General features: G+C 40.8%; 5 protein-coding genes across 5 annotated transcripts in view; 4 read left to right on the top strand and 1 right to left on the bottom strand.

Annotated features, from left to right (window-relative positions):
- The window catches only part of LOC145439811 (stAR-related lipid transfer protein 5-like), a 304,908-nt gene extending 290,564 nt beyond the window's left edge, over positions 1-14,344 (top strand). Inside the window, exon 2 of the mRNA XM_080317453.1 lies at positions 13,219-14,344. Coding sequence (XP_080173579.1) covers positions 13,330-13,995 — 666 coding nt within the window. The 5' untranslated portion in view covers positions 13,219-13,329 and the 3' untranslated portion in view covers positions 13,996-14,344. The remainder of the gene's footprint in view (positions 1-13,218) is intronic.
- LOC145439994 (uncharacterized) lies at positions 5,369-6,171 on the top strand (the record flags this gene model as incomplete). The annotated part of the gene is made up of 2 exons (XM_080317658.1): positions 5,369-5,526; positions 5,664-6,171. Coding segments are annotated over 2 exons (426 nt in total), but the record flags the coding sequence as incomplete, so codon positions are not given.
- Positions 14,345-17,266: 2,922 nt separating the features above from the next.
- Positions 17,267-18,014, bottom strand: LOC145439816 (body wall muscle protein HR-29-like). Its single transcript, XM_080317460.1, has one exon. It carries the CDS (start codon positions 17,964-17,966, stop codon positions 17,469-17,471), a length of 498 nt encoding a protein of 165 aa, XP_080173586.1. The 5' UTR covers positions 17,967-18,014; the 3' UTR covers positions 17,267-17,468.
- A 1,258-nt stretch (positions 18,015-19,272) lies between these two features.
- LOC145439818 (body wall muscle protein HR-29-like) lies at positions 19,273-20,079 on the top strand. Its single transcript, XM_080317462.1, has one exon. The coding sequence runs from the start codon at positions 19,344-19,346 to the stop codon at positions 19,830-19,832; it is 489 nt and encodes a 162-aa protein (XP_080173588.1). The 5' UTR covers positions 19,273-19,343; the 3' UTR covers positions 19,833-20,079.
- Positions 20,080-21,072: 993 nt separating this feature from the next.
- Positions 21,073-23,481, top strand: LOC145439821 (body wall muscle protein HR-29-like). The gene is made up of 2 exons (XM_080317463.1): positions 21,073-21,267; positions 22,445-23,481. The coding sequence occupies exons 1-2, from the start codon at positions 21,255-21,257 to the stop codon at positions 23,071-23,073; spliced, it is 642 nt and encodes a 213-aa protein (XP_080173589.1). The 5' UTR covers positions 21,073-21,254; the 3' UTR covers positions 23,074-23,481.
- Positions 23,482-24,406: the final 925 nt, after the last annotated feature.

Genomic DNA, 24,406 nt, shown 5'->3' with positions numbered 1-24,406 from the left:
ATCAATTTTATGAACGAATGTATGTAATCGTTTAAAAACACGCACATATTTATTTATGCGAATGCGAGAGTATAACGGCGCGGCAGTTCTTATCTGGTAGATACCAGTGTTACTAATCAAGTCTTTGGTCTGACCCGGCCGGGGATCGAACCCACGACCTACCGATCAAGAAGCCGGACGCTTCACCATAACGTTATCTTGTCGCGGATAAATATGCGATCAATGCATTGATTCAGGAATCCGGACCGCCAAGTATGATACCTAATTTTCATATATCAGGCCCGCCGACTGGAGAAGTTGCCGCCCCTGGCTTAATATCACCTCTCTCTCTCCCTAATAATTTCCTTCAGAGCATGAACGATTGCCCGTCTCGTCTTCTTGTTGTTGTCATTGTGCGTGCGTGTAAATAATACCCAATAGCAGTGTTTTCAATTTAGAGATTTTGTCGCTAGATCTAGCAATTTTTCATTCGGTTTAGCCACAAAAATATCGATCTATCGACTGGCAATAAATCTAGCGACTTTTGAAAAATATTTCGCGATTTTCTAGCGATTTCTTTCAGAAATATCTGAAGGAAATTAGTTTGAGCAGCGAACATCATGCGCGTTTACAATATATTACGAGCGACACAGCGACAGCCGATCTGGAGTATGCAGTGCATGGATAAGAACGTCGATACAAACTTTCCTGGTCATGCGAGCGAATTTGGCCATAACTTTCCCAGCCATAAAAATCGACAGTGTCATGTTCGCCAAACTCGTCAACATCCTGACCAATTGACCCCCAAGCCCAACACAATCTGAGTAATCACAATCAAGGTCTCCCAATACAAGGTACCACACCACTTCCGATATATGTGAATGGACGGAGTAGGGTCCACCCTTCCCCGTAAACTGAAATCACGAGTTTCTATAGGGGCATCCGGATTCAAGATAAATGAGAAAACTATTTTTCGTCGAATTTTTAACACCTCCACGAGACGTAACAGTACTATAACAATATTCGTACCAAATTTTATCTAGATCTAACGGGGGAGCGGGTTTTAAATCGCCCTCTCCCTACATTTTAATATTGGATTCACGTCAAGTAACTGAAAAATTCAGTAAAAGATTACGTCCCGGAAATTTGACACGAACATAAGATGTAATAAACACTCAAACAGGATTTAAATACCCCCACTTACCCTCAAACACGCACAAAAAAATATGATATAACGAGTGGCAATGCGTGCTGCCGGATAACAGAAAGACAATCTGTAAAAGACTTTCAACAATAGCTTTATTTACACCAAGCTCCATCCAGTATTAACATGCCACTTTTGCGGAAAAATGTCATACATAATAATTGTTATGCCATTGATCAGATGGATGCACAAGGAGATAGAAATATAATTGGATGGTAAGCCGCTATAAGAACGCGATAAGCACATCGCTTCTTACAGTGGCCTACAAATCCGGTCCAAGTCATGTCGTGTTCAAATACTCCTAGCTCCCACACAGTTAAGCAGGGCTGTGGAGTCGGTAAATTTTAATACCGACTCCAACTCCCATTCCGACTCCACACATTTTCAATAGACCGACTCCGACTCCTGAGTCTTTAAACGTACCGACTCCGACTCCGACTCCGGCTCCGACTCTGACTCTGACTCCAACACCGACTCCAACAGTATTACCAATTTACTTCGAAAATTATATGCCACAGTGACGGTTAAATGACTATCATATAACTAACATATGCAAACATATGATTACCGACGGCATGCACAATTGTTTCATTGTGGCACAGCTCGAATTATTTACTATGCATGAAAAATTGCCTTTGTAAATTTTATTCCTTTTTTCATATTTTTTCATTTTTATAACATGGACTCTCTAATAACCTAATATGTGTGAATCATTCAACACGACATATATCCCATCCTGTATAATTAAAATGTAGATAAAACAGTCGAAGTGTTGCTCCTGTGTATGAGTCCGCAACTAATACAGAGATGCATCTTACTATTTTTCTCATTACTGATTACTAGCACACACACCCTCACTACTAATGAACATTGGTCATAAACGAAAATTAGGAAGTAGTCAAATAGCATATGTCTAGTCTACATGCATTTAGTCAAGTATTCAAGGACTAGGACTTGCAGTCTTTCTTAATCATTTGTTCGACCCAAGCAGCTAAGCTACACTACATATATTTTTAATTTTGTCAAGTGGGAAGAAGCGTTTGGTTATATTTACATCAATTTTACAACCAGACAATATATTTGCTCTGTCACAATATCATGGTATAATTCCAAAAATTACATCAATTTGTGACTGCATCGCGAAGATGCATATTGCTTCTTTCTTCGTCTATGCAAATGAATTGTTATTTGCAAATAATGTCCAATTCTATCTATGTCAGCAGTGGCCAACCTTTTAGGCCAAAGGGCCGCATGAGATTTACGAACCATTGCGCGGGCAACTTGAATGTTGATAACTTTTTTTAGTCGCCCGATTGGAACGAACTGAATTCGGTAACATTGAAAACAATACTTATATGACTACGCTTTAAAATTGATAACAATTATGTCATGAAAACTCAGTGTGGAACTGTACAGTGTGCAGTCATGCTCTGGTCGCGCGAAGCATGAAATTTTTTCAAACGTATAATAAATGAATTCGACCAATAAATATACTACTTGCACATATTGGGAGTCGCCTCTGTATAGCAAGGGACTCATTTGGCAAGGACTGGATTATTTGGCGTTTTAGACATATCAATGTCGACGGTTTCGGTGAACATGCCTCTGTCAGTTTGCGCAAATGTTTCATCACCGACGATCTCGCTTCGAGTGCACAAGCGAAGTCCCATGTTGGACGACACGTTATCTCCTAATTGCGATTATATAGTTGGACTCAATTCTGTAAATTGCGCGTATTTATAATTTCCAGGAGGGTTTCCAACGCTAAATGCAAGAAATGTGACAGTAAATCATGCGAAGTGCTAAGAAAAATTTCAAGTCAAATAAATCTACATTATGGTCATATTCGAAGATCTGCGATGAATGTGGCTGGCTCCTGGTTACGCCAATGCGTCGAAACTGATGTTTTAGTCATCATCAAATTTCGCGGTCAGGCTAATCAAATTTAGTTTGGCCTTGCAATTTTACCTGATATTACATCTAATTTCGAGAATTACCTCGCAGGCCGCACAAAACCTTCTCGAGGGCTACATTTGGCCTGCGGGGCACGGTTTGGCCGCCCCTGATCTGTATCGTTACTAATAACAGTGATTGATGGTAGGCCTACATAAAATCCTATTATAGTTATTATTAGTACTTTAAAGATATCTTTTATAGCAATTGTTTTCATGATAAAGAAGTTGGAGTCTGAGTCTGAGTCGAAGTCAGGGTCATTTTCACAAACTCCGACTCCGACTCCATTCAGTATTTTTTCCACGACTCCGACTCCGACTCCAGTCACTACAGTTTTAACGACTCCGACTCCGACTCCATCAAGCGAAAATTGGCCAAAGTCCGACTCCGACTCCACCGACTCCGACTCCGACTCCGACTCCGACTTCCCTGCAGTTAAGGGAAGACAACTGCCTTTACAGTGGCGAGATAGCGCAGTGGTAGAATCCGCGGCTGCAACACCAATGGGTGCGGGTTCGAGTCCGACCGAGGTCGACTTCCGAATTCCGATATCTAAGTGTTGGAGGTTTACCTAGGCTCCTCCTCGTCACCTCATCCGCGTCAGCGGTGTCTTACAAAAAGCCTAGAGGTGGGCCGTGCTATAAGTCGGCAGTTACGGAAAATACAAAGAATATCGGCCTGGTGTAAATGACCATAGTAGTCGACAAACACCATGAATACCCCAAAAACAAAAAAAAAAACTGCCTTTACACATCAAGTATTCACGGACGCATCGAGCAAGGCACTCGTATAACTATGGATGCTTTTCAACTCAAATTTACTTTCGGAAACAATTCGTGTCACGCATTGTTTTAAATGCGTAGCATGTTTACTTATTTAGTCATGTTTTGAGATGACTCTTGCAAATTATGAGCTATAAGTGTGAAAAGTTGTATTTGACACAGTCGAATAACATATAGCCTACACTCTACAGGAATATACGGATATTCTGGTTCCATTTATTTGACCTATAAATAAATGCAAAGTTGAAAATGATCAAACCTAATACGGGATAAAAATGCTAAAGGTATCTTGTCCTTTCCAAGACTGCGAATATGAGACTGAAGCAGAAGACGAGCCCGACGCCACCTCACAGCCAACAATCGGTGGCAAGTCTTGCATGGTAGTTTGATAAGTCGAGGTTGCGCGAGTTTAAACAATATCTATCCTGCTAGGAGAGAAGCAAACACTCGGAGACGCCTACTACTGACACCGCTTCTGCTGGAAACATCGTTTCAGTATCACATCCTACCATTAACACGGTCGAATCCAATAACCGTGCACTGTGCAGTGCGGCAGGCACAACCCGAGTCCTATACTCCGGAAGTCTCATTAGTAGGGCAAGTTTTTGTTGCACTTAAATCGCTGGAAAGTTGCAGTTAATTTTAATAAAAGTTGCTGTAATAATTTCTATTTAATATTTTTTAGAGATATTAAGGTATAAGATACTCGAAAAGTTTAAGATTTGCAAGGTTTCTGCTTGTTTCGTTTCTTTCTTCGCTATTCAATCGATCGTGAATAGATTTTTATGTTCCTTAGGTTTGGAACCTACATGGCAGCATTTAGCTGTCAGCTCCTGTAGTAGGGTTGTAACCAAGTCACAAATCAACCTCACAGTTTTGACTGGAAACAATTCGAGTCATTTGCAATTCACCACCGAGTCAAGTTCGAGTCAAAGTCAGCTAGTAGAGGGTCGAGTCCGAGTCATTGTGTTTTGACTCGATTCCGAGTCCAAATCATTTAGTTTACTGTTCAGCTTTCAGTTCACCCCGGTTCAGCTTAATTTTTCAACACTGCTCGAGTGATAATACTATTCTTCGAAGTTACAATGAAATAGCTGCGTTGGCCGTCATAGTCTCGAGTCATATGGCATGGTTCGAGTTCTGCACAATGACTCGAGTACAAGTCGAGTCAATACAAAAATCGACTTGATTCAAGTCATTTTAAGTCGATTCACCAAAGAATCGCGACTCGCGGACTCCAAATCGATCCAGTTCAGACATTCGCATAGTTCTCGTATTTAAAACAACTAAAATCACGAAGATGCTAGTAGCCAAGAGAGGCAACGGCACTGACCGATGCAGTATGTCGTCCTACAACGTACAGGCGAAACACATTGAATCTGAAGTTTTACAATATAACAATCAACAGGGATGGACGGCAATGGGATATATCAGAGGCGTAGCTGTGTGATATAAAGAGTCGCCGTACTTCGCTGGGTCTTTGTACAAGTTCGAGTGCGATATCGATATGCCACGTGATATTGTCTATAATGTCATGAAGCTACCTGCCACTACAGAAGAACGGCTTGCTTGGGACAAAAGCATCAAGCATTACCAATGTCTGGAATAGCTGTCCGATGACATAATGATCGGACAAATAATTACTCACTCGGCTGCTGCAGGCTTTCATTCGCCTCGCGAATTCGTAGACTTGTATTTCTTCAAGGAGAAAGTCAGTAGTTCACCCGGCGATGATTTTGACAAAGTGTCATGGATTTATGCCGAGAGCGTCGATCACCCAAGTCGGCCACCGACTGGCGCGTACGTGAGAGCTCGGAATTACCCGAGCGGCTATGCTGTGAGCAGATACAGGGAAAACCCAGACAAGTGCAAGCTCACTTTGTAGCCTACCTAAATGTGGATATCGGTGGAATGATTCCAAAGCGTCTAGTGGACAGCGCCGTGCCAACTCAACAGGTGGCCTACATTGAAACTATCAAGAGCCGGGCTGCACAAATGCTTACTACTTCTTAGCGTCGTGATTTACCACTTCTGACGTTGAGCAATGCGGTTTTCGCGCATAAAGTCACAGCATAGCATGCACAGTACATGTATGAAACGGAATATATTCATTACGCCATTTTGAGAATCATTAGCACGGTATCCAACAATCCAGCAAAATGATTGTAGGCACAAGATGAGAACTGTCACGCCATTATACTCTCGCACTGGCATGAATATATATAGGCGTGTTTTAAAGCAATTGCGCATAATTCATTCATACAATTGATATACATTAGAATTTATGTTGGGTTAATAAATACAGTATTCCGTTGAAACGGTAACAAAACTTCGTCGTGTCGTGGTATCTGTGTTTACAATACAGGCTGTCGCGTGTTACGTCAAGTAATATACATGAATGAGGTCAGGTCCACCAGAAGAAAGACGTACGCAGCGAATACGCATCGCAAACTCCCGGAATCAGATTACACATCATTCATCAATAACATCAATAAACATTCGCTCTGCGTTATAATGTACATCGCAGAACATATGACATTGCTGTCTAATAGAATCAAAGGGTCAGAGGTGGACAGAATGGTCAGCGTTTGTACTCAAGCAGAGGTAAAAGTAGCGATTTAAAAGACGTGTTTAAACTACATTGAGGAAGAGTAGATTTGGTCATGGCTTCGTATGCTTTTGGCAGTATATCGGTGGATGGCTACTTTTACAATTGCAAGATGCCTCTTCGAAACCTACGCAAAATGAGTAATAATGACGCTAGAAATAGGCGCAATATTGGAAAATATATTCACAAGCTACTGTGTGGTGGTCATATCACGAGATTATTTTGATAATGAAAACTTATACCAAAGCTACTTTATCCAAATCCAAATCTAATCATTTGAGTAGTTTTGCATAAAACTGTTTAAATAGAATTGGAAGTAGTCATAACGTCTTGAGTAAGTAGTTGAGAATGCTCCGAAAATCAGACGTAGGCTATTTCATTTCTGACCACCGCTGGATATGCTGGCGTAGAGACCTCTACGCCAAGACTTCGTAACCGTTATTTTGGCGGGGCCCATTTTCTGGTTTGAAAATGTTCTGTGGCACACCCATTATCTCAAGGCAGCGGTTTTCAACCTTTTTGACATGCGCCCGCTTGTCGACGGTCAAAATATTTGCGCCTCCCTGACGCCCCTAAACGTCGTCATGTCAAAAGGAACACATAGTATAGTAGTATATTAACATAGTAGGATAGTATACATATGGTATACATATAGTATACATATATCTTACGCCAAGTTTGAATCCGCATTCCAGGTGTTGTGTCTTTTACATTTCTGACAAATTTCCCCGAAACCTGTTTGAGAACAACGAAAAAAACATTTAACAGGACATCAATTTATTTCAAGGTAGGTTGCACTGAGACTGATCCTAATGTTGGTAGTAGCTACAGAGAGCACGGCGTCGTTCTGTCCTGCCATGCTAAATTTGATCAGTTTTGGAATTAAATTTTATTGATTTAAAGTAGCCTAATTGAGGGTGAAACTGGGCAACCTACATTGTCTTAGACAGTGCAGTTCGCCAGCTATTAACAACAGCTACCCAGCGCACCGAGGTTTGTGCTACTGCCAAACCTATGAAGTAATGAATGACTTACACGTGGGAATTGCTCTAAATCTTCAAAGAATATCAAAAAATTGCTCAACCCAGGTTGAAATCAGCCTATACTCGTTTGAGCGCGACTGCTGGAGTTTGCATTCGGCAAGCTTTCTTGAATACGAAATAAGTTTCATCATCAGCAATCGTCTTCACGGAATGGTTGTGAAACACATGTTTCGTCACAATTTATGCAGACATTGTCAATCTTTCGCGCCCCTCCCCTGATAGACACAGGTTGAGAACAACTGTCTTAGAGTCATAGTCATGTGGTTATCGACAGCGCCGAAATTTCCATTTGTCTAGAATATGCGCATTTTTCTCCTACTTATCATATTTAAATTGAGACCTCTCGTGACATGAAATCGCGCGAAACGTTTCAAGTTGACTAAATATCCTCCAACAAACGACCGGCGGAATCATTTTGGGCCGTTTCGTGCTCCCTCAATTGGGGTTTGGGTACGGAAGTAACGGCCCTGGTAGATCGTAGGCCATAACTCTTCTGTACATCATGATCGTCCGCTGCCCCACTCGAGTCGCGAAACAAAATGATCTAATCCGGGCATCAACTGTGTGATTGGGGTTTAGTTCCAGTAATGTAGAGAATAATATAATCATTCTGGGTCAGCTGCAAACAATTTTTGGTGAATGGAGTTCTACAGAGAAGTGCAGGAAGGACTTTTTCTATACAGGCTGTAAAGTGCAGAGGTGGTCAGTAATGAAGTACTTCTACTTTTTCGAAGTACTCAAGTAGATCTATTTCTACTTTTATTTCGTAATATTTTACTTACTTACTTACTTACTTACTTTTCGCTATTTTCAGTTTGTCAAGTAGAAGTAGTTTAATCCGCCAATAAGAAAGATAGCCGAAGGAATTTCGGCGCTGTTTTCACGTAGTTTCAACATTTAAATCAGTATCGCATTTCCATATCAATACTATCATTTACATCCCATGACGTGGACGACTGCTTATTCTGTCAAAAATTGACAACTTCTGAGATGCATCAATATGAATCAAGTTCATTGCACCTTCCGTATAGTTCCATATGCAGCTTTTGACAGTCCATGCGAACGCTTTACGATAGTTTTTGCAACTACTTACTTACTTGAGTAGATTTAAAGTCAGTCAATTCTACTTCTACTTGACGTAGTTTTAGGTTGCTTATGTAAGAAGTACTTCTACTCGTACTTGAGTAGATTTTTTCGTCGCTACTTTTACTTCTACTTGAGTAGCTTTCTTGACTACTTTGACCATATCTGGGACAGTGTACTTTGGATGTCTTGCACCTATTGAAGTTGCGATGTCGGAACATTCAATTCAATTAAACAAGGTACGTTACAAGGGCCCCCTGTTGGTAAAGCTTTAGGTTATACAGATAACGAGTTGGTTATCGTGTGGAGTACTCGACTGGCAGGATACGGTGATGGTAGAAGTGATCATAAAGAGTGACAAAACACATTTGAATACAACTCTCACAACCAATCGGAACTAGATTGAGGTGAGTATATGGTGGTAAAGCTAAGGATGAAATTTGCGCTCAGTGACAAAAATACAATTTACAATGTCAAAGGCGCAATAATGGACACTGCTATACATTGCATATAGACGGACGAATAGGCCTATTTGAGCGCAAAATACAAGTGATAACGTAGAAGTGAATTGAGTAACACTAAATATCCATTTTAAATACTGTTGACAGCATGAAATCATTCAAGTGACGTGGGGTACCAATGATACAATACGTCCGCGGGCTGACACAGAGCTCGTTCGTGAATTATCAGTTTGTGGTATAGCGTCAATTCGTTGAGGCGCAGGATGGGAAGTCGGTCTATCGGCCTATTGGCCTATCGATTGAGGCGTCACATGGACTCTTATTCGTTTAAATTGTAAAAACCTTTTCAATGCGTATCATAACTGCGCGAGGAACAGAATAAACCGGATCGAGTGACCTACGGGGACCATATATGACCAATTGACCATCTACCCACAATAAAACGTGTGAGTAATTATTTAAATCGTTCGGGACATGAGATTTCGGTTCAATGTAAGCTGTCTGGGATCCAACCCAGCTCAGAGAAAGAGCGTTTCGATTCACCGGCGTAACCGAAACTATCGTAGAGCAATTGACCAAATCACCGAAGTAACAGATTAAACTGTCATACATATTATGCAAACTCTGATGGCAAGAAAATATAATTGACAGAGTAACTGCTGAGGAGTGACATTTATTAAGAATTGCGTGGCTGCCCGCGTTGTCCAATCTTATGGCACACAAGGAGGCTAGGTAGGCTGCGAAAGCTTGTGGGCATACGACATAACGTCATAACCTGCCAACATAGTCGAAGTTAGTGCAATCAGATCGCGTGATGAATCATGATGAACATTAAAGTAGTTTTACAATATGCAAGGTCAAATCGTGACTAAATGCGTCAACTAACGATACCATAAATAAGCATTGAGCATGTCTGCATAGCACTACACTCGAGGCAGCGGGAAAACGGACAATGCACATGAAAAAATAACTTGATACACAGCTATCGTCACGGACAAAAGTATATCAGCAGATACGGCACAGAATCGTTCGATAAGTACACTGGAAAAAGTTTATCGGAATATCTATGCGTAGATTCATCTTCGAGCGTTATTGGCACAGCACGTCGTCATCTTCGCACGAGCTCAGTTCTGCCGCTCTATATGTTTCGCAAGTCGTGTCGCTAGGTTCCGTGAGAGTAAGATTCTCGGCTGCGTGGGTGGGTAACGTAAAGCAGGAAGTTGTCTGCCGCAATGGTCAAGAATCGATGGGCGTTTTTTATCCGGCATAGTCCTGTCAAGGTGATAGGTTGACTTCAAGAATTCTGTTACCTCGACAAGATTGAGTAAAGGGTGATCTGCGTTTTTAGCGCATTTCCGCAATTCAGGTCGCTGTCAAGGTGAATCGTCTCGGTTCCAGGTTCCATAGATAATAATTGATCCGTCGTTTACATAGAGTTTGAGTTTCGTTGTACACAGCTTTCGTGAAACATGTGGAACGCGTACTGAGACAACGGTTGTAGCTGTCGTTGTATCTACCAATAATCGTAGAAAAACGTGTATATCATGCAATCGCGTATATAAAGTATAGTAGCGAAGAGAATCCAGTGTACGTGGCCGAGCTGTGCAAAGGCGCGGTCATGTCGCCGCTGTGCTGCGAATATGCGAGCAAGCAAAAGATGACAGAAGGTGTTCTTGCTGCAGAATTTCAGTTTCATTGTGTTAGTAAACCCACTTTTTATAACTCTGTTGGGTGACATCGAATGGTTTTCATTTTGAATATACTAGTTTTCCTCGCTTTTAGTGCAGTTTCTGGACGCATTTTCAAGTACAAGTACCAATAGTCGAAATCCTAATAGTTTGGTTACTTCACTATTACTGCATACATTTTGGGTTGATTTCATTTTTTTAAAGGTCCAATGGTCCGCCAAATAGCTTTTGAAATTATACCGGTCCGCTTCATTTGTGAGGCTCGGGTCGCGACATGCCACAAAAACTCGGATTTTCGTCGTGGTCTAAGAAGCTGATTTAAGGTTATCGGGCTGTTATGAACTTTCATGTTAGATTGAGCTAAAAAGCCGAACACAAGGTATCGTGACTTTCTTTGCTCTTCTCACTCATGAGACAGAGAATAGCAGAACACAAGTTGTAGCAACGTATCACAAGGTGTAACGAGCTATAATGTGGCTACTCTCTTTGATCGTTTTGGAGCTTATTTTCCATGCCATCAGGCAGAAACAGGAAACCTCAATACAAACAAGTGGGTTTTTCACTCTTTGAAGGAACTGGAGCCTCCGCAACCTTTGTGTCATCTCTTAAAAACAATTTCTACCAGCAAGCATTTTTCACTCGGTGAACATACGTTGCATTTTTGAAAGCTGCGCTGGATTGTTATTATGAGGACCTGGCCATCCAAGCACTGGTAGACGTTCTCGAACAAACCCAACAACATATTTTCCCGAGAAGGGTTTTAGTGCATTATATAGTTGAAATCCAAACGAAGAAAAAGAGTTGTCTTTTTAATGAGAAACTTGATGGCCCAAGCCAGGAGTCGTCAACTCAAAACGGGTCGCGAGTCAATTTTCAAAATTCGTAGAGGTCGCGGGCCGCACGACTTCTATATCGAGATGAAAATAGGCAACGCAGTTCAACAACCACGTTTTGATAACTCTATGTTAGTACAATGCTAGTGTGCTCTCTAACATGGGTGACGAGCATAGTTACCACAAAAGAAATCATACTTTATTGAAGAAATACAAACACAACCAAAAACATCATGATCATCACTTTCATTCAATTTTGAACTGAGCTGCGCGCGATACCTGACAACACTCTTCAGCTACTAAAGAAGCGTAGGCAATCCTTTTTAATATTCATGGCCGCATTTCGATTACGAATGTAGCCTACGGCCGCATTCCGGTACATAGTCGTAATGAACTAACTGGAGGCCAAATACCCTCGTTAAACTGTCGATATCCAATTTTCCATTGCCAGTGGACTCCGGACTAATCCAATTACTCATATCGGCTTACTATGTGCAGGGAACTCGTGAGTAGTCATGTTCTGAATACCCACAGGGATTCACTTTCTAGTGTGAATGAGTGAATTTCGTCATTAATATCAGCATAGTTTCACATATTGTTATCACATATTTGACCTTTCTCGGCCCATGTGTTCCGATTCATTGGTAGCGTTGATATAGGGGATGTCTTCGAAAATTCAGGGAAGTTAATAATTCTGTGCTGCATCTTTGGGTGGACCAATTGCTATCAGTCCGCATCATTGCAAGCTGTTATTTCTTGACCTCCCATCAGGATTGTCGGTATAGTGGAAAGATATTGGATTCGCCCAAACGTACACATACCAAAAACAAATATCCTTCGTTATGAAGAGGACACGATTAAAGTTCGTATTTCTTTATTGGGGGCATCATTTTCCTACGCTGTTCGCATCTGAGCTGCGGTGAGGCTCATATTACAAAGGACAATGCCATCTTAAAATCGAAGAACCTCTCATTAATCAGGGAGTCAATTCGTAAATTCAATTTTTCATATTGACGTCTGCCAACACATCCTAATCGAATTAAGTGTCGGCAACCGCATAATTCTTTATCTACTGTCGCAGATTGGCCATCCCTAGATTAAAGAATCGATGTCGGGGCTAGCTAGACACGGTACTTGCTGGAAAACTATCTACTCGTAAAGCTTGATCTTCTGGGGAGCCGTAGTCGTTTTCTGAGCGCCTCGGTCTTGGCAGTGGTGGGCCACTGTACGTCAAGGCAATATGCCCATTAATATCAGCAAATTCTTCCTCAATGGAACGATATTACCATCGCTAATCCATATCAGCTAGTGATGAATAGTGATATTGGGCACAGGAGAATAGCTTACTTTGAACAACAACAACAATATGTCTGAACTGAGATCAATTTCCGCATTTTAAAATGCTTTACTATGCGTTCTTCCGAAATTTCAAATCAGGTCGCGGGCCGAAAATATTACCTTGCGGGCCCCGTGTTAGTGACTCCTCGCCCAAGTTATATTAGTCTATTTGTTCCATATCCATATTGATAACTATCTTCATCTTTTTATGTATAACAATTTTCGGTTGGTTTGTGCGAATGAAAGTTTTATTGCAAGAAAAGTTCGGACGGCATTCCAAAAGGTTGGAAAGCACTGTAATAGAGAGTTGAACACTGCGTGTTATTCGGTAAAAGTAACGGAGCTGACCGATGCATCATGTCGTCCTACAACGTACAGGCGACAAAGATTGAATCCGAAGTTTTACAATATCACAATCAACAGGGATGGACGGCAATGGAGTCCATCAAAGGCGTAGCTGTGTGGTATAGAGAGTCGCCGCACTTCGCCGGGCATTTGTACAAGTTCGAGTGCGATATCGACATGCCACATGATATTGTCTATAATGCCATGAAGCTACCTGCAACTACAGAAGAACGGCTTGATTGGGACAAGAACATCAAGCATTACCAATGTCTGGAAAAGCTGTCCGATGAATTAATGATTGGGCAAATAATTACTCACTCGGCTGCTGAAGGCTTTATATCTCCTCGCGAATTCGTATTCTTGTATTTCTGCAAGGAGTATGTCAATAGTTCCCCCGGCGAGGATTTTGACCAAGTGTCTTGGATTTATTCCGGGAGCGTCGATCACCCAAGTCGGCCACCAACTGTTGCGTACGTGAGAGCTCGGAATTACCCGGGCGGCTATGCTGTGAGCAGATACAGGGAAAATCGAAACAAGTGCAAGCTCACTCTGTACCTAAATGTGGATATGGGCGGAAATATTCCACAGCATGTCTTGGACAGCGCCGTGCCAAGTCAACAAGTGGCTCACATTGAAAGTGTCAGGAGCCGGGCTGCACAAATGATAAAGACTTCTTAGCGTCGTGATTTACCACTTCTGCCGCTGAGCAATGCGGCTTTCGCGCATTAAATCAGCTGAGCATGTATATCATGTATACACGTACGTAATCGAATATCTTCATTAAGCCATTTTGTGAATCAGTAACATGGTATCCGACAAAAGGATTGTAGATGGAGACATATCGCTCCGCATTGTCTCGGAATATATCGAATCCCCAAGAAACACCGGATAAGAACAGCCATGCTGTTATACTCTCGCATACGTTGGAATATATATGTGCGTGTTTTATAACGATTTCATACATATATTCATATTTCGAATTCATGTTGGATTGATAAAGATAGCATTCCGTTAAAACGGTAACGAAGCTTTGTCGTGTCGTGGTCTCTGTGTCTACAATGCAGGCTGTCACGTACGTCGGAAGAAAGATATAAGCAGTGAATGCGCAACGCAAACTTCTGGAATCAGATATCACATCATTCATTAATAACATCAATAAACATTAGCTCTGCGTTATAATGTATATTGGAGAACGCGTGGCATTGCTGTCTGATACGATCAGAGGGTCAGGTGTGGAAAAAATGGGCAGCGTTGATACTCGAGCAGAATTATAGCCGTACCTTTCTACTCATGCAGAAGTAAAAGTAGCGATTCAAAATACTCGTTTCAACTACATTGAGGAATAGTAGAGTTGGTCACGGCTTCGCATACTTTTGGCAGTTTATCGATGGATGGCTATTTATACGATTGAAAGATTCCTGTTCGAGACAAACGCAAAATTACTAGTGCTGACGCTAGAAATAGGTAAGGCTGCTGGGCACAATGATTTGAGTACTCGAATCTGAATCGAGTATTAATTTTAATGATTCGAGTCGAGTAGTAAAAGACGAATTCTTCGATTACTGAAATTATACGCACCTCACCACTGAAAGTTAATTTATCGATAAAAATAATGGCGTCGATACTATTCTCCACTGTGGAAGCCATGAAGTCTTGATTGGCCGTACCGCAGCATACAAAACAGGGTATATGAAGTACCAGTACAAAGCTACGAACATTACTGGAAATACCACATTTCTGAAGTCATGGTCATTCCACAACATTGTCACAAAGTGCAATGAAATCGGTATGGTTGAAAAAATACTAAGCATGGTTAATGTGATGGATAACAGGCATTATATTCTTTGTGGTGGCATAAAAGGGTACCTATTTGAACTTTGACATATTCCATTCTGTCATGACGTCATAATGAGTGATACTCAAATACTCGACTCGACTCGAAGCAAAATACGTGATTCAGAATCGAATCACTCAGGTACTCGAATTTGCCCAACCCTAGAAATAGGTATAATATTGGAAAGTATATACTGTGGTAGCAATGTCACGCGTGATTCTTTTGACGATGCAAACTTATCCCAAAGCTACTTTATACTTTTCGAATCCAATTCGAATCGAGTAGTTTTGCCTAAAACTGCCCAATTAGAATTGGAAGCATACATAACCACATGAGTAAGTAGTATAAGTACGCAGTTGGTAGTTGAGTATACTCCGAAAATTAGACCTATTTCGTTTCTGACCTCCTCTGGATAAGCTGGCCTATAGATCTTTAGGCAAAGGAAGGATATAGTGTACGATTTGATACTATATATTCAAATTGCTTGCATGTCACATTTTAACATAGTACAGTGGTATGTGGAGGCAAATGTATAAGTGTTACATTGATGGGCGCTTCAGCCCCTTCTCATCTCATAGTTTCATGAGATTTTGAACGTATATATATCCTTGTCCTATATATCCTTATCCTTATGAAAGGACGAACGTACATTTTTGTTACTCATCACAATCGTATGTAAATATTTGTTGATTGCGTTGCATTCTTTCAATCAATAATAGTCACACTGGACACCGGAATGGCCTGCATTCGAAACTACTGATGACACGTTATTTTTACAGGTTCTATAGAACCACGAACTAAAACGATTTACCAGCAGAGTTTACACCACGTGTCAGGCGTGTGTTTTTCTTACGGCAATGACTTCTGATGATTAGTATTCGGCTTTACATTGGTAATGGTTGTATTTAAAATGCAAATGCACAGATGGGCCGTTGCAACATGTTTTTCATGTGTGTTTCTATCTATATATGAACCTTACAATATGAAATCATATTACATGGATCATTTAGACTGCTAATTAGTTATACTATACACTTCTACGTACGCACAAGATTTGAGCATGCGTGATCGGAATGCAGGGTTGTAGTCTATAGTCACAAGGTTCCGAGTCACAAGTCAATTTGACTTTTATAGTTTTAACTCGAGTTAAGTGGAGTAATTTTCAATTCAATACCGAGTCAAATCCCGGTTCTAGACAGGGAATAACGAGTCGCGTCCGAGTCGTAGTGTCAAGACTCGAGTCCGAGTCCAAGTCGTAGTGTTTACTGTTCAGTATCGAGTTCAAGTTAGGTCCAAGTCACTTCTGTAAAACTCATCGAAGGCCTCAGCTTCATAATATGCTCAATTTTCCCTCTTTAAACATATTCATTCAAACGGATAAAAGACTAGATATGAGTATATTTTTCAATTATCGGTACTGATATATACGAGACTAGAATAAGTCACTTAGAATGTGCCGAGTCGAGTAATTTTCCATTTTAAAGAAAATGTCTCGAGTCTAGTCGAGTCAACGAAAATTTTTTGACTCGAGTCATTACAACTAGGGTTGCATTTAAAACAAAAATCAATTTAAAACAAACATGTTTAAAACAAGGTCCTAATTTAAAACATGTTTATTTTTCAAAGCCATGACGTCACGAATTTTCAAGTGTGACGTCATAGTGGATTGACAATGATAATTGAAAATATAGGGTAAATATAGCTCCTTTGACGAAATATCTGCGCTAATAATCTTGAACCGACTATTTTGAGGGTTCCAACCATTCCATATCGATATACGTCGGCAATATCGGGTGATAACTGTCCGTAGGCTCTTACAACATGTTTTTTGGAAAGTATTTACACAGTTATGGCATAATTTTACAATTTAAAAAAAACACAATTTTTTTTTCAAAAAGCCTTTTTTCATACACTGTTTAAAACATGTTTTAAACAAAGTGTTTTAAAACACCATTTGTTTGAAATGCGACCCTAATTACAACCCTGTCCGAATGCTTCTTAGACGAATAATATGGTAGGGTGTAACCAGCCCGGTGTAAAATATCCTCGGTTCACTCCACGGAGCATCACAGATTACTAAGTACTCAGTCGTACATGTAGAGTATTGAACAAATGTACTCGTAAGGGCTTTATATCTCGTAAAAGTATAACAGCAAAACAGATATCGGAAGTATACAAACGAAGGATATCTACAAGGCTGAATGAGTAGTCCACACGCTATAGCGCAGACACTTGTGATAACACTAGGAGAAATTTATCAGCGCATGAAGTCTGTTGCAAATTAATAGTATTCAAATATAGGATAATGCGGAATATGTCAACTCTCTTTGACATGCGTTACGTCGATCGTTGATTTATCAGGACATTCATCTTCGACTGGTAACATAGGAGCTTCAATTTCGAGGATACTGTTTCTTGTAAACGCAGATGAAAGGTTATTCTTGTCGACACCTTCCGGTATTGGATAAGATCGTTTCACTTCACGAAAACTGTAGGAATAGGATCCGTCTTTTTCGTCTTTCTCTTCTCGTTTCGCTTCGACGATCACGCTGTCGCCTTCAACTCTGACCTTGATATCTTCCGGACGGAAATTTCGCATTGTCAGCTTCAAGTCAAACTTTCTTGAAGCTTTCTTATAAGCTCCCTCGTCTGATTTTCTATCTCCAAACATTCTTTCCACCTCCATCTCATCAAGATGAGTCAAGATAACGGGTACTTCTGTATCAATAATTCTTTGTGGAACCCGAATCCTGTGGCATACAGCTGGATATTCCGCGTAGCAACATAGCGGTCTTCCCAAGGATAATGAATACATCTTCACTGCTTCTTTCGAATGCTCCCGTAGTCGTATAATCTCTGAAATTGTTCACCGTATATTTATACAATGCGACAAATTTCCGGAATGTTCTCCGGTCACCGATTTATTGCGACCACATGACCCAAGTCACCCAGGATGCGACATCAACATTTCGAAGTTTCTGGAAGATTCTCGAAATTTGTGACTCTTTATCACCTACTAGCGGTACAGTTTCATCAAGTTACAGTGACAGCAGTTTCGTTAATAACGTTTTTAACTTTCGCTATCGACATATTTCGTGTCAAATATTCATTCCAAGAACATGTGCATTCGAGATATAGAACGAGACAGTGTATTTATGGAAGTATTTGCTGTTGAAGGCGTACACGTGAGACCACCCGTGTCGGTTTCTTCGATCTCAAAGCAGTCTTTCGGGCAACGATGCGAGGTTCGTTAAGTAACTGAAATCGAATTGTAATATATTTCTCCTTACTTTATATCTTTGGAACATCTGAAATCATTATGAAGATCAGGGCTAAGTAGAATAAACCTCACTATCGGGGATTGATTTCGAAGCATACGCGAATCGCGAATCTTCTCGAAGAATCTGGCTCTTACCAGCTGACATCATCAGCAGCAATCACTCCTCGATTTGATGGAACCGTACCAGGTAAATCTCGCAACTAACAAGCATAGTAAAATCTCCGAATTCCAGATTCTAGAACATCTATCGACTAATATTGGGCATTTTCGAATGTTAATCTTGTTTTACACCTTTAATTAGATTATGTCGGCCGTGTAAATCGCGACGAAATTATCGTTGTTGATATCCTTTGAGTAAGCGCTCGATTATTCCGGAAGAGATGGCGAATGATTCAACGTCCATAAGCAATATCGATATTGATACTGTTAAATACTACTCGTTATCGGAATTTCAGATGGCCATTGATATATCCTACAAATGTTATTTCGGAAGTTTTACGAACCACATATCTCTGCCTCAAAATTGCCTAGCTTACTAGATCGAAGAATTATGTGTACGCCTACAACGACAAAAAATTGATGAAAAACATTTAGGTTTCGTATATTAAACCCGCGTGGCCTTACAGTGAATATTTGACAGTACGTTAAGTTCATAATGACAGTTTAAATCTTCATTTGGATAAAAATATACCGTAAGGTGGCGCTAGATGACCGATGATTTCGAGAATCTTCCCGAAAACTCGCAATGTTGATGCTTGTTTTTAAGTAATGTGGTCGCAATAAATCGACTACAAGAGAACATTCGATTGTTTTCTCGCGCTGTATAAATACACGGTGAAAAGACACACTTCATCATTCGCAATCTGAGATATTATACGACAACTATAATAGCAGCTGGAAGAAGCAGTGAAGATGTATTCATTATCCTTGGGAAGACCGCTGTGTCGTTATACGGAATATCCATGCCACAGAATCCGGATGCCTCAAGCAAATATGGATGCAGAAGTACCCCTTTTGTTGACGCAACTTGATGAGATATTTCAAAGAATGTTCGGAGACAGACAGATGGACGAGCAATCGTCGAAGAAGACCCCGACAAAATTTAACTTGAAGTTGGCAATGCGAAGCTTCGGTCCGGAAGACATCAAGGTCAAAGTTGAAGGCGAAAATGTTATCGTCGAAGCGAAACGAGAAGAGAAAGAGGACGAAGAGGGATCCTATTCCTACAGTTTTCGTGAAGTGAAACGATCTTATCCAATACCGGGAGGCGTTGACAAGAAAAATCTGTCATCTGCCTTCACAAGAAACGGTATCCTCGAAATAGAAGCTCCTATGTTACCGGTGGAAAATGAACATCCTGATAAATCATCCATTGACGTGACACATGTTGAACAAAATTAACGTATGCGTTACAGCACAAAGTTCCAATATAGCGGCAGTGCATAGGCGTGACTTCGCGCCTATACGTGCTGGTGCAACATGACCTACCTCGTGTTATTCTGCCATTGAATGTCCAATTGTCCATTTTATCTTCTCTATAATACTTCTGGTCGTCATATTTTCAGACTGTTTCCTGCGCCACTCTTGTATATATAAATTCTCTCTGCTGATTTTGTAGTACAGAATACAGAACTGTGACGGTACTTCACGATTCGAGTATTTTGATCAACTATTGCTGCAGCAAATATTACGTTACGCAGTCTACGTAGACCCTTTGGTAGACGCGGAGCCATAATCGAACCGATCTTACACACTGCGGCCGTTATAGTACTCTGCTATGGTATGTACAGGTATGCCAGGGGTGGGCAGACCGGCTTCATTCGCGAGCCGCATGTCAAAAATCTTAGCTTAGAGCCGCAACACAAAAATTCAAACATACGAATTGACAACGTCACAATGAAATATAGGCTATGGAGTTTATTATTGTGTGGTGATACTATAGAAATCCACCTGGACTGTAGTGCATTTGGAATCAGGATGATATGACGTCCAAGCAGTGCGGAGCAATTCCTTCAAATGCTGATGAGAATTTTAGGAATATTTCAGCTCGGTAATCTCGCCGACATTTTCGTGGCCAAGCCCCGCCTTTAGAACACAAATGGAATAGCCGTATCCACCACTGCTAGTCCTGAAATTATTGTTAGCTAAGCTGGCGTGATTATTTATCAACTTCATTGTTGAATACAAGGATTTATCATTGATTGATGGCCAGGCATCCATTATTGCACGTGAAACGTTTATGTGAACTCGATTCGAGAGTTCAATTGCAGATTTAAAACCCTGTAGTGCCACCTTCCCCTACATATTTTCAAGTATTGCGTAAACCGTAAAATGAATGGAACAACACGGAAATGATACGCTTATTGCTATTACATCATGCATCAATATATAATCAGAATAAACCTCTCTAGTAAAATGGCGAAACGGATGTGCATTGTGCAATCATTAAAGAGCCGCAATCAAAGGTTGAAAGAGCCGCAATTTGTCCACCCCTGGTATATATAGCCTACGTCTCGACGGGCATAGTAGTCGGCAGTGTAATATCAGCCTCATCGACAATGATTTCATATTGACAGTCTAAAAACTGGTGTCAAATTTTGGTTAGTTGTGAATGAGGAGATCTCCAGGCGAGACTAAATAGATGTCATCGAGCTTTGTAGTATTCGGTTGGTTAATATAGATAACTATCCTACGGATAGCCGGAAAATACGTAACTGGACGGTTGGAGAACATGATGAGAGCATCGACGAGACGCTGAATGATCTCACAATCAGAGCGTACGTGGCACTCCGATTGTTCAGACAATGCGGATTTCCGATTTTGATGGCATTTTTTGGTGAGTCGCAATGCCATGACCGAATTATAATTTATATGTTCAGAATCAGTACGACAGTAGCTTTCGTTAAAGACCAACTTTTATAAATTTTGTATTAGGATGAAGATCAATATATATGTTTACGCGTCGACCGTAAACTTCGCATCCAGTCATATCATTTGTATGCACGACGTGCGTGCGTGGCATAGAATACTCGAAAGCTATACTATACCAATATTGTAGAAAGATTTTCTTGAATAAAATCACTGAGATACGTCCATGCACATAAAAGAAGTGAGCTGCATTCGTTGGCGATATCTGGACTTCATGAACTGATATGGAAAATCAAGCAAGATCTGTATTCATAATGTGTGATAGTGATAATTTTCCCGGGAGCATTAAAATGCGCTGTGGTTAATTCCATGTTCCGAAGATAAGTATATTGCTATCAGAGATACTGGAGATTGCACGTTTCACTGTTGAAATGACCAATGAAACGTGGAACTGTCGAAATCAATAAACATGGACGTTAATCGTTGCCTGTAAAATAGGAGCTTTTATTTCGAGGAAGCCGTTTCTTGTGAACGACCTCCGGTATTGGTTAGTGAGTTTTTCTGGCCACAATATACGTAGCTCGTCAATCTACTGAAATCCAATTGCTGGATATGTCTCTACTGACATCTGAAATTGTTATAACGATAAGCATTCAAGAGCATCAATCTCAGTATTGTGGAATGATGTTGATGCATTCGCGAACCTTCTGGAAGGCTCTGGTAGTACTTACTGGACTAGAGGATAATATCCTCAGGACATCGTCAACATTTATTGCGCAATATGATAGAACGGTACAGTCGCGTGCGCGATATGAACCAACATTAAATTGGATTAGAGATCGAACAAAAATATTACCATTGGAAAGCACCGAATAATCGTATGTTCTAGTATGTTAATTTTGTTGCGAGATTTATCCTGATTCGTAATCAATTCAGAAGTGTGATATGTGGCATATGTCGTCGATGAACGTGGTTAATAACGAAAACTCAATTACCGCTAACGCAATCAGGCCGAAAACTGTGAAATATGGTGTGATATTATCCACACGATGTCGCTGCGGCAGCAGTTTCATATTTCGAGAAGCTTCTCGAAAACTTGAAAAGTTCATATGACGATATAGGTCATCAATTCGCAATAATTATAGGGACAGAACGTTCACGCATTTTCTCCCGCCCTATAAAAGTACTGCCGACTGTACAAACTTCGTCAATCACTATAACCGTCGACGCGATAAGACTGGGAGACCATCGAGAGGAAGGGGTGAAGATGTATTCAGTATCGTTGGCAAGACCGCTATGTTGCTATGCGGAATATCCAGTTATGTGTCACAGAATTTGGATGCCTCAAAGAAGGATAGATGCAGAAGTACCCATTACGTTGACTCAACTTGATGAGATGGTGAAGAGAATATTTGCGAACATAAAAACGGAAGAGGGTTCGTCTAAAACACCGCTCGCGAACACTCCTACAAAGTTTGATTTGAAGTTGGCAATGCAGAATTTCCGTCCGGAAGATATCAAAGTCAAGGTTGAAGGCGAGAAAGTTATCGTCGAAGCGAAACGAGAAGAGAAAGCGGAAGAAGACGGATCCTATTCCTACACTCTTCGTGAAATGAAACGATCTTATCCAATACCGGAAGGCGTCGACAAGAAAAATCTTTCATCTGCGCTAACAAGAAACGGTATTCTCGAAATAGCAGCACCTATGTTACCGTTGGTAGATGGAAGTCCTGACAAATCAACCATTGACATGGCGTATGTTGAAGAGAGCTGACATATTCCGAATTACGTGCTTTCGAATACTATATTCATTCGCAATAGACTATTCGTACTGATAAAAATTCCATTGATTTTTCTACTGTGAATGCGAGTATCGACACTGTAGACTGCACTGTAGATATCCTTCATCTGTCCAGATTGGATATCTGTTTTTACGATGATATTTTTTTATGAAATATAAAGTCCTTTCCGTTACATCTATTCCGATAGAATGCAAGTAAGACCGGCTAATTGGTAATCTCTACCTGATAGTCACAATGCTGGTAAAGGCTGCTGCACACTGGCTTTGCGACACGACTAAAACAGGTAATTCCCCGATCATGTCGCGCTCACGATCGCGGTAGTTGCGTTCTTTCAAAGGTAATGTATGAATTCGATCAATAAATATATTACTTGCACATAAGGGGGGTCGCCTCGGTATAGAAATAGGCTCATTTGGCAAGGACAGGATTATGTGGCGTTTTAGATATAGCAATATCGCCGGTTTCGGTGAACATGCCAGCACGCAGACGAACCGCATTCGATTCCCGTCGGAGGTTTATCTGGGCCCCTCTTCCCCTGCCGTTGCCGTTCTTACGGCGACAAAAAAGCCCAGAAAAAGACCCGACGAAAGAAAGCACTCACAATGAATGGAAAAGAACTAGTTGGAAAGGCCGCGGCTTCAAAGAGATCAACATCGAAAAAGAACTGTGACATCGGGCACTCTAGGCCGAGGTGGATGTTAGAGTAAAGGATCGCTACTGATGCGTGTCGTTCTACATCCTCCTACCTGTTCATGACATCGCATTGTGTCTTATCGCATTGTACATTGTGTGTGACTTGTTCAGATCAAAAATATAACCCAACCATGTTATGTTATGTTATGTTATGCCTCTGTCATATTGCGCAAATGTTTCATCGCCGACGATCTCGCTTCGAGCGCATAAGCGAAGTCCCATGTTGAACGACACTTTATCTCCTAATTGCGAGTATAGTTGGACTCAATTCTGTAAATTACTCGTATTTATAATTTCTAGGAGGGTTTCCAATACTAAATGCAAGAAATGTGACAATAAATCATGCGAAGTGCTAAGAAAAAATTCAAGTCAAATAAATCTGCTACGGAATATTCTACTTTATGATCTTATACGAAGATCTGCGCTGAATGTGGCTGGCCCCTGGTTACGCCAATGCGTCGAAACTGATGTCTTAGTCATCATCAAATTTCGCGGTCAGGCAAATCAAATTTTGGTTGGCCTTGCAATTTTATCTGATGTTATATCTAATTTGGAGAATTACCGCAACGGCCACACAAAACCTTCTCGCGGGCCGCAGGTTGGCCACCCCTG

The sequence above is a fragment of the Botryllus schlosseri genome, chromosome 5, assembly GCF_051294905.1.
Source record: "Botryllus schlosseri isolate E-star chromosome 5, Bs_hap1, whole genome shotgun sequence".
Classification (NCBI taxonomy): Eukaryota; Metazoa; Chordata; class Ascidiacea; order Stolidobranchia; family Styelidae; genus Botryllus; species Botryllus schlosseri.
The sequence above is the reverse complement of the archived record's forward strand: the minus strand, read 5'-3'. Positions and strand labels throughout refer to the sequence as shown.

Coding starts and splice junctions, on each gene's coding strand:
- LOC145439816 (XM_080317460.1), bottom strand. CDS start 17,966: ATGTATTCATTATCCTTGGGAAGACCGCTATGTTGCTACGCGGAATAT.
- LOC145439818 (XM_080317462.1), top strand. CDS start 19,344: ATGTATTCATTATCCTTGGGAAGACCGCTGTGTCGTTATACGGAATAT.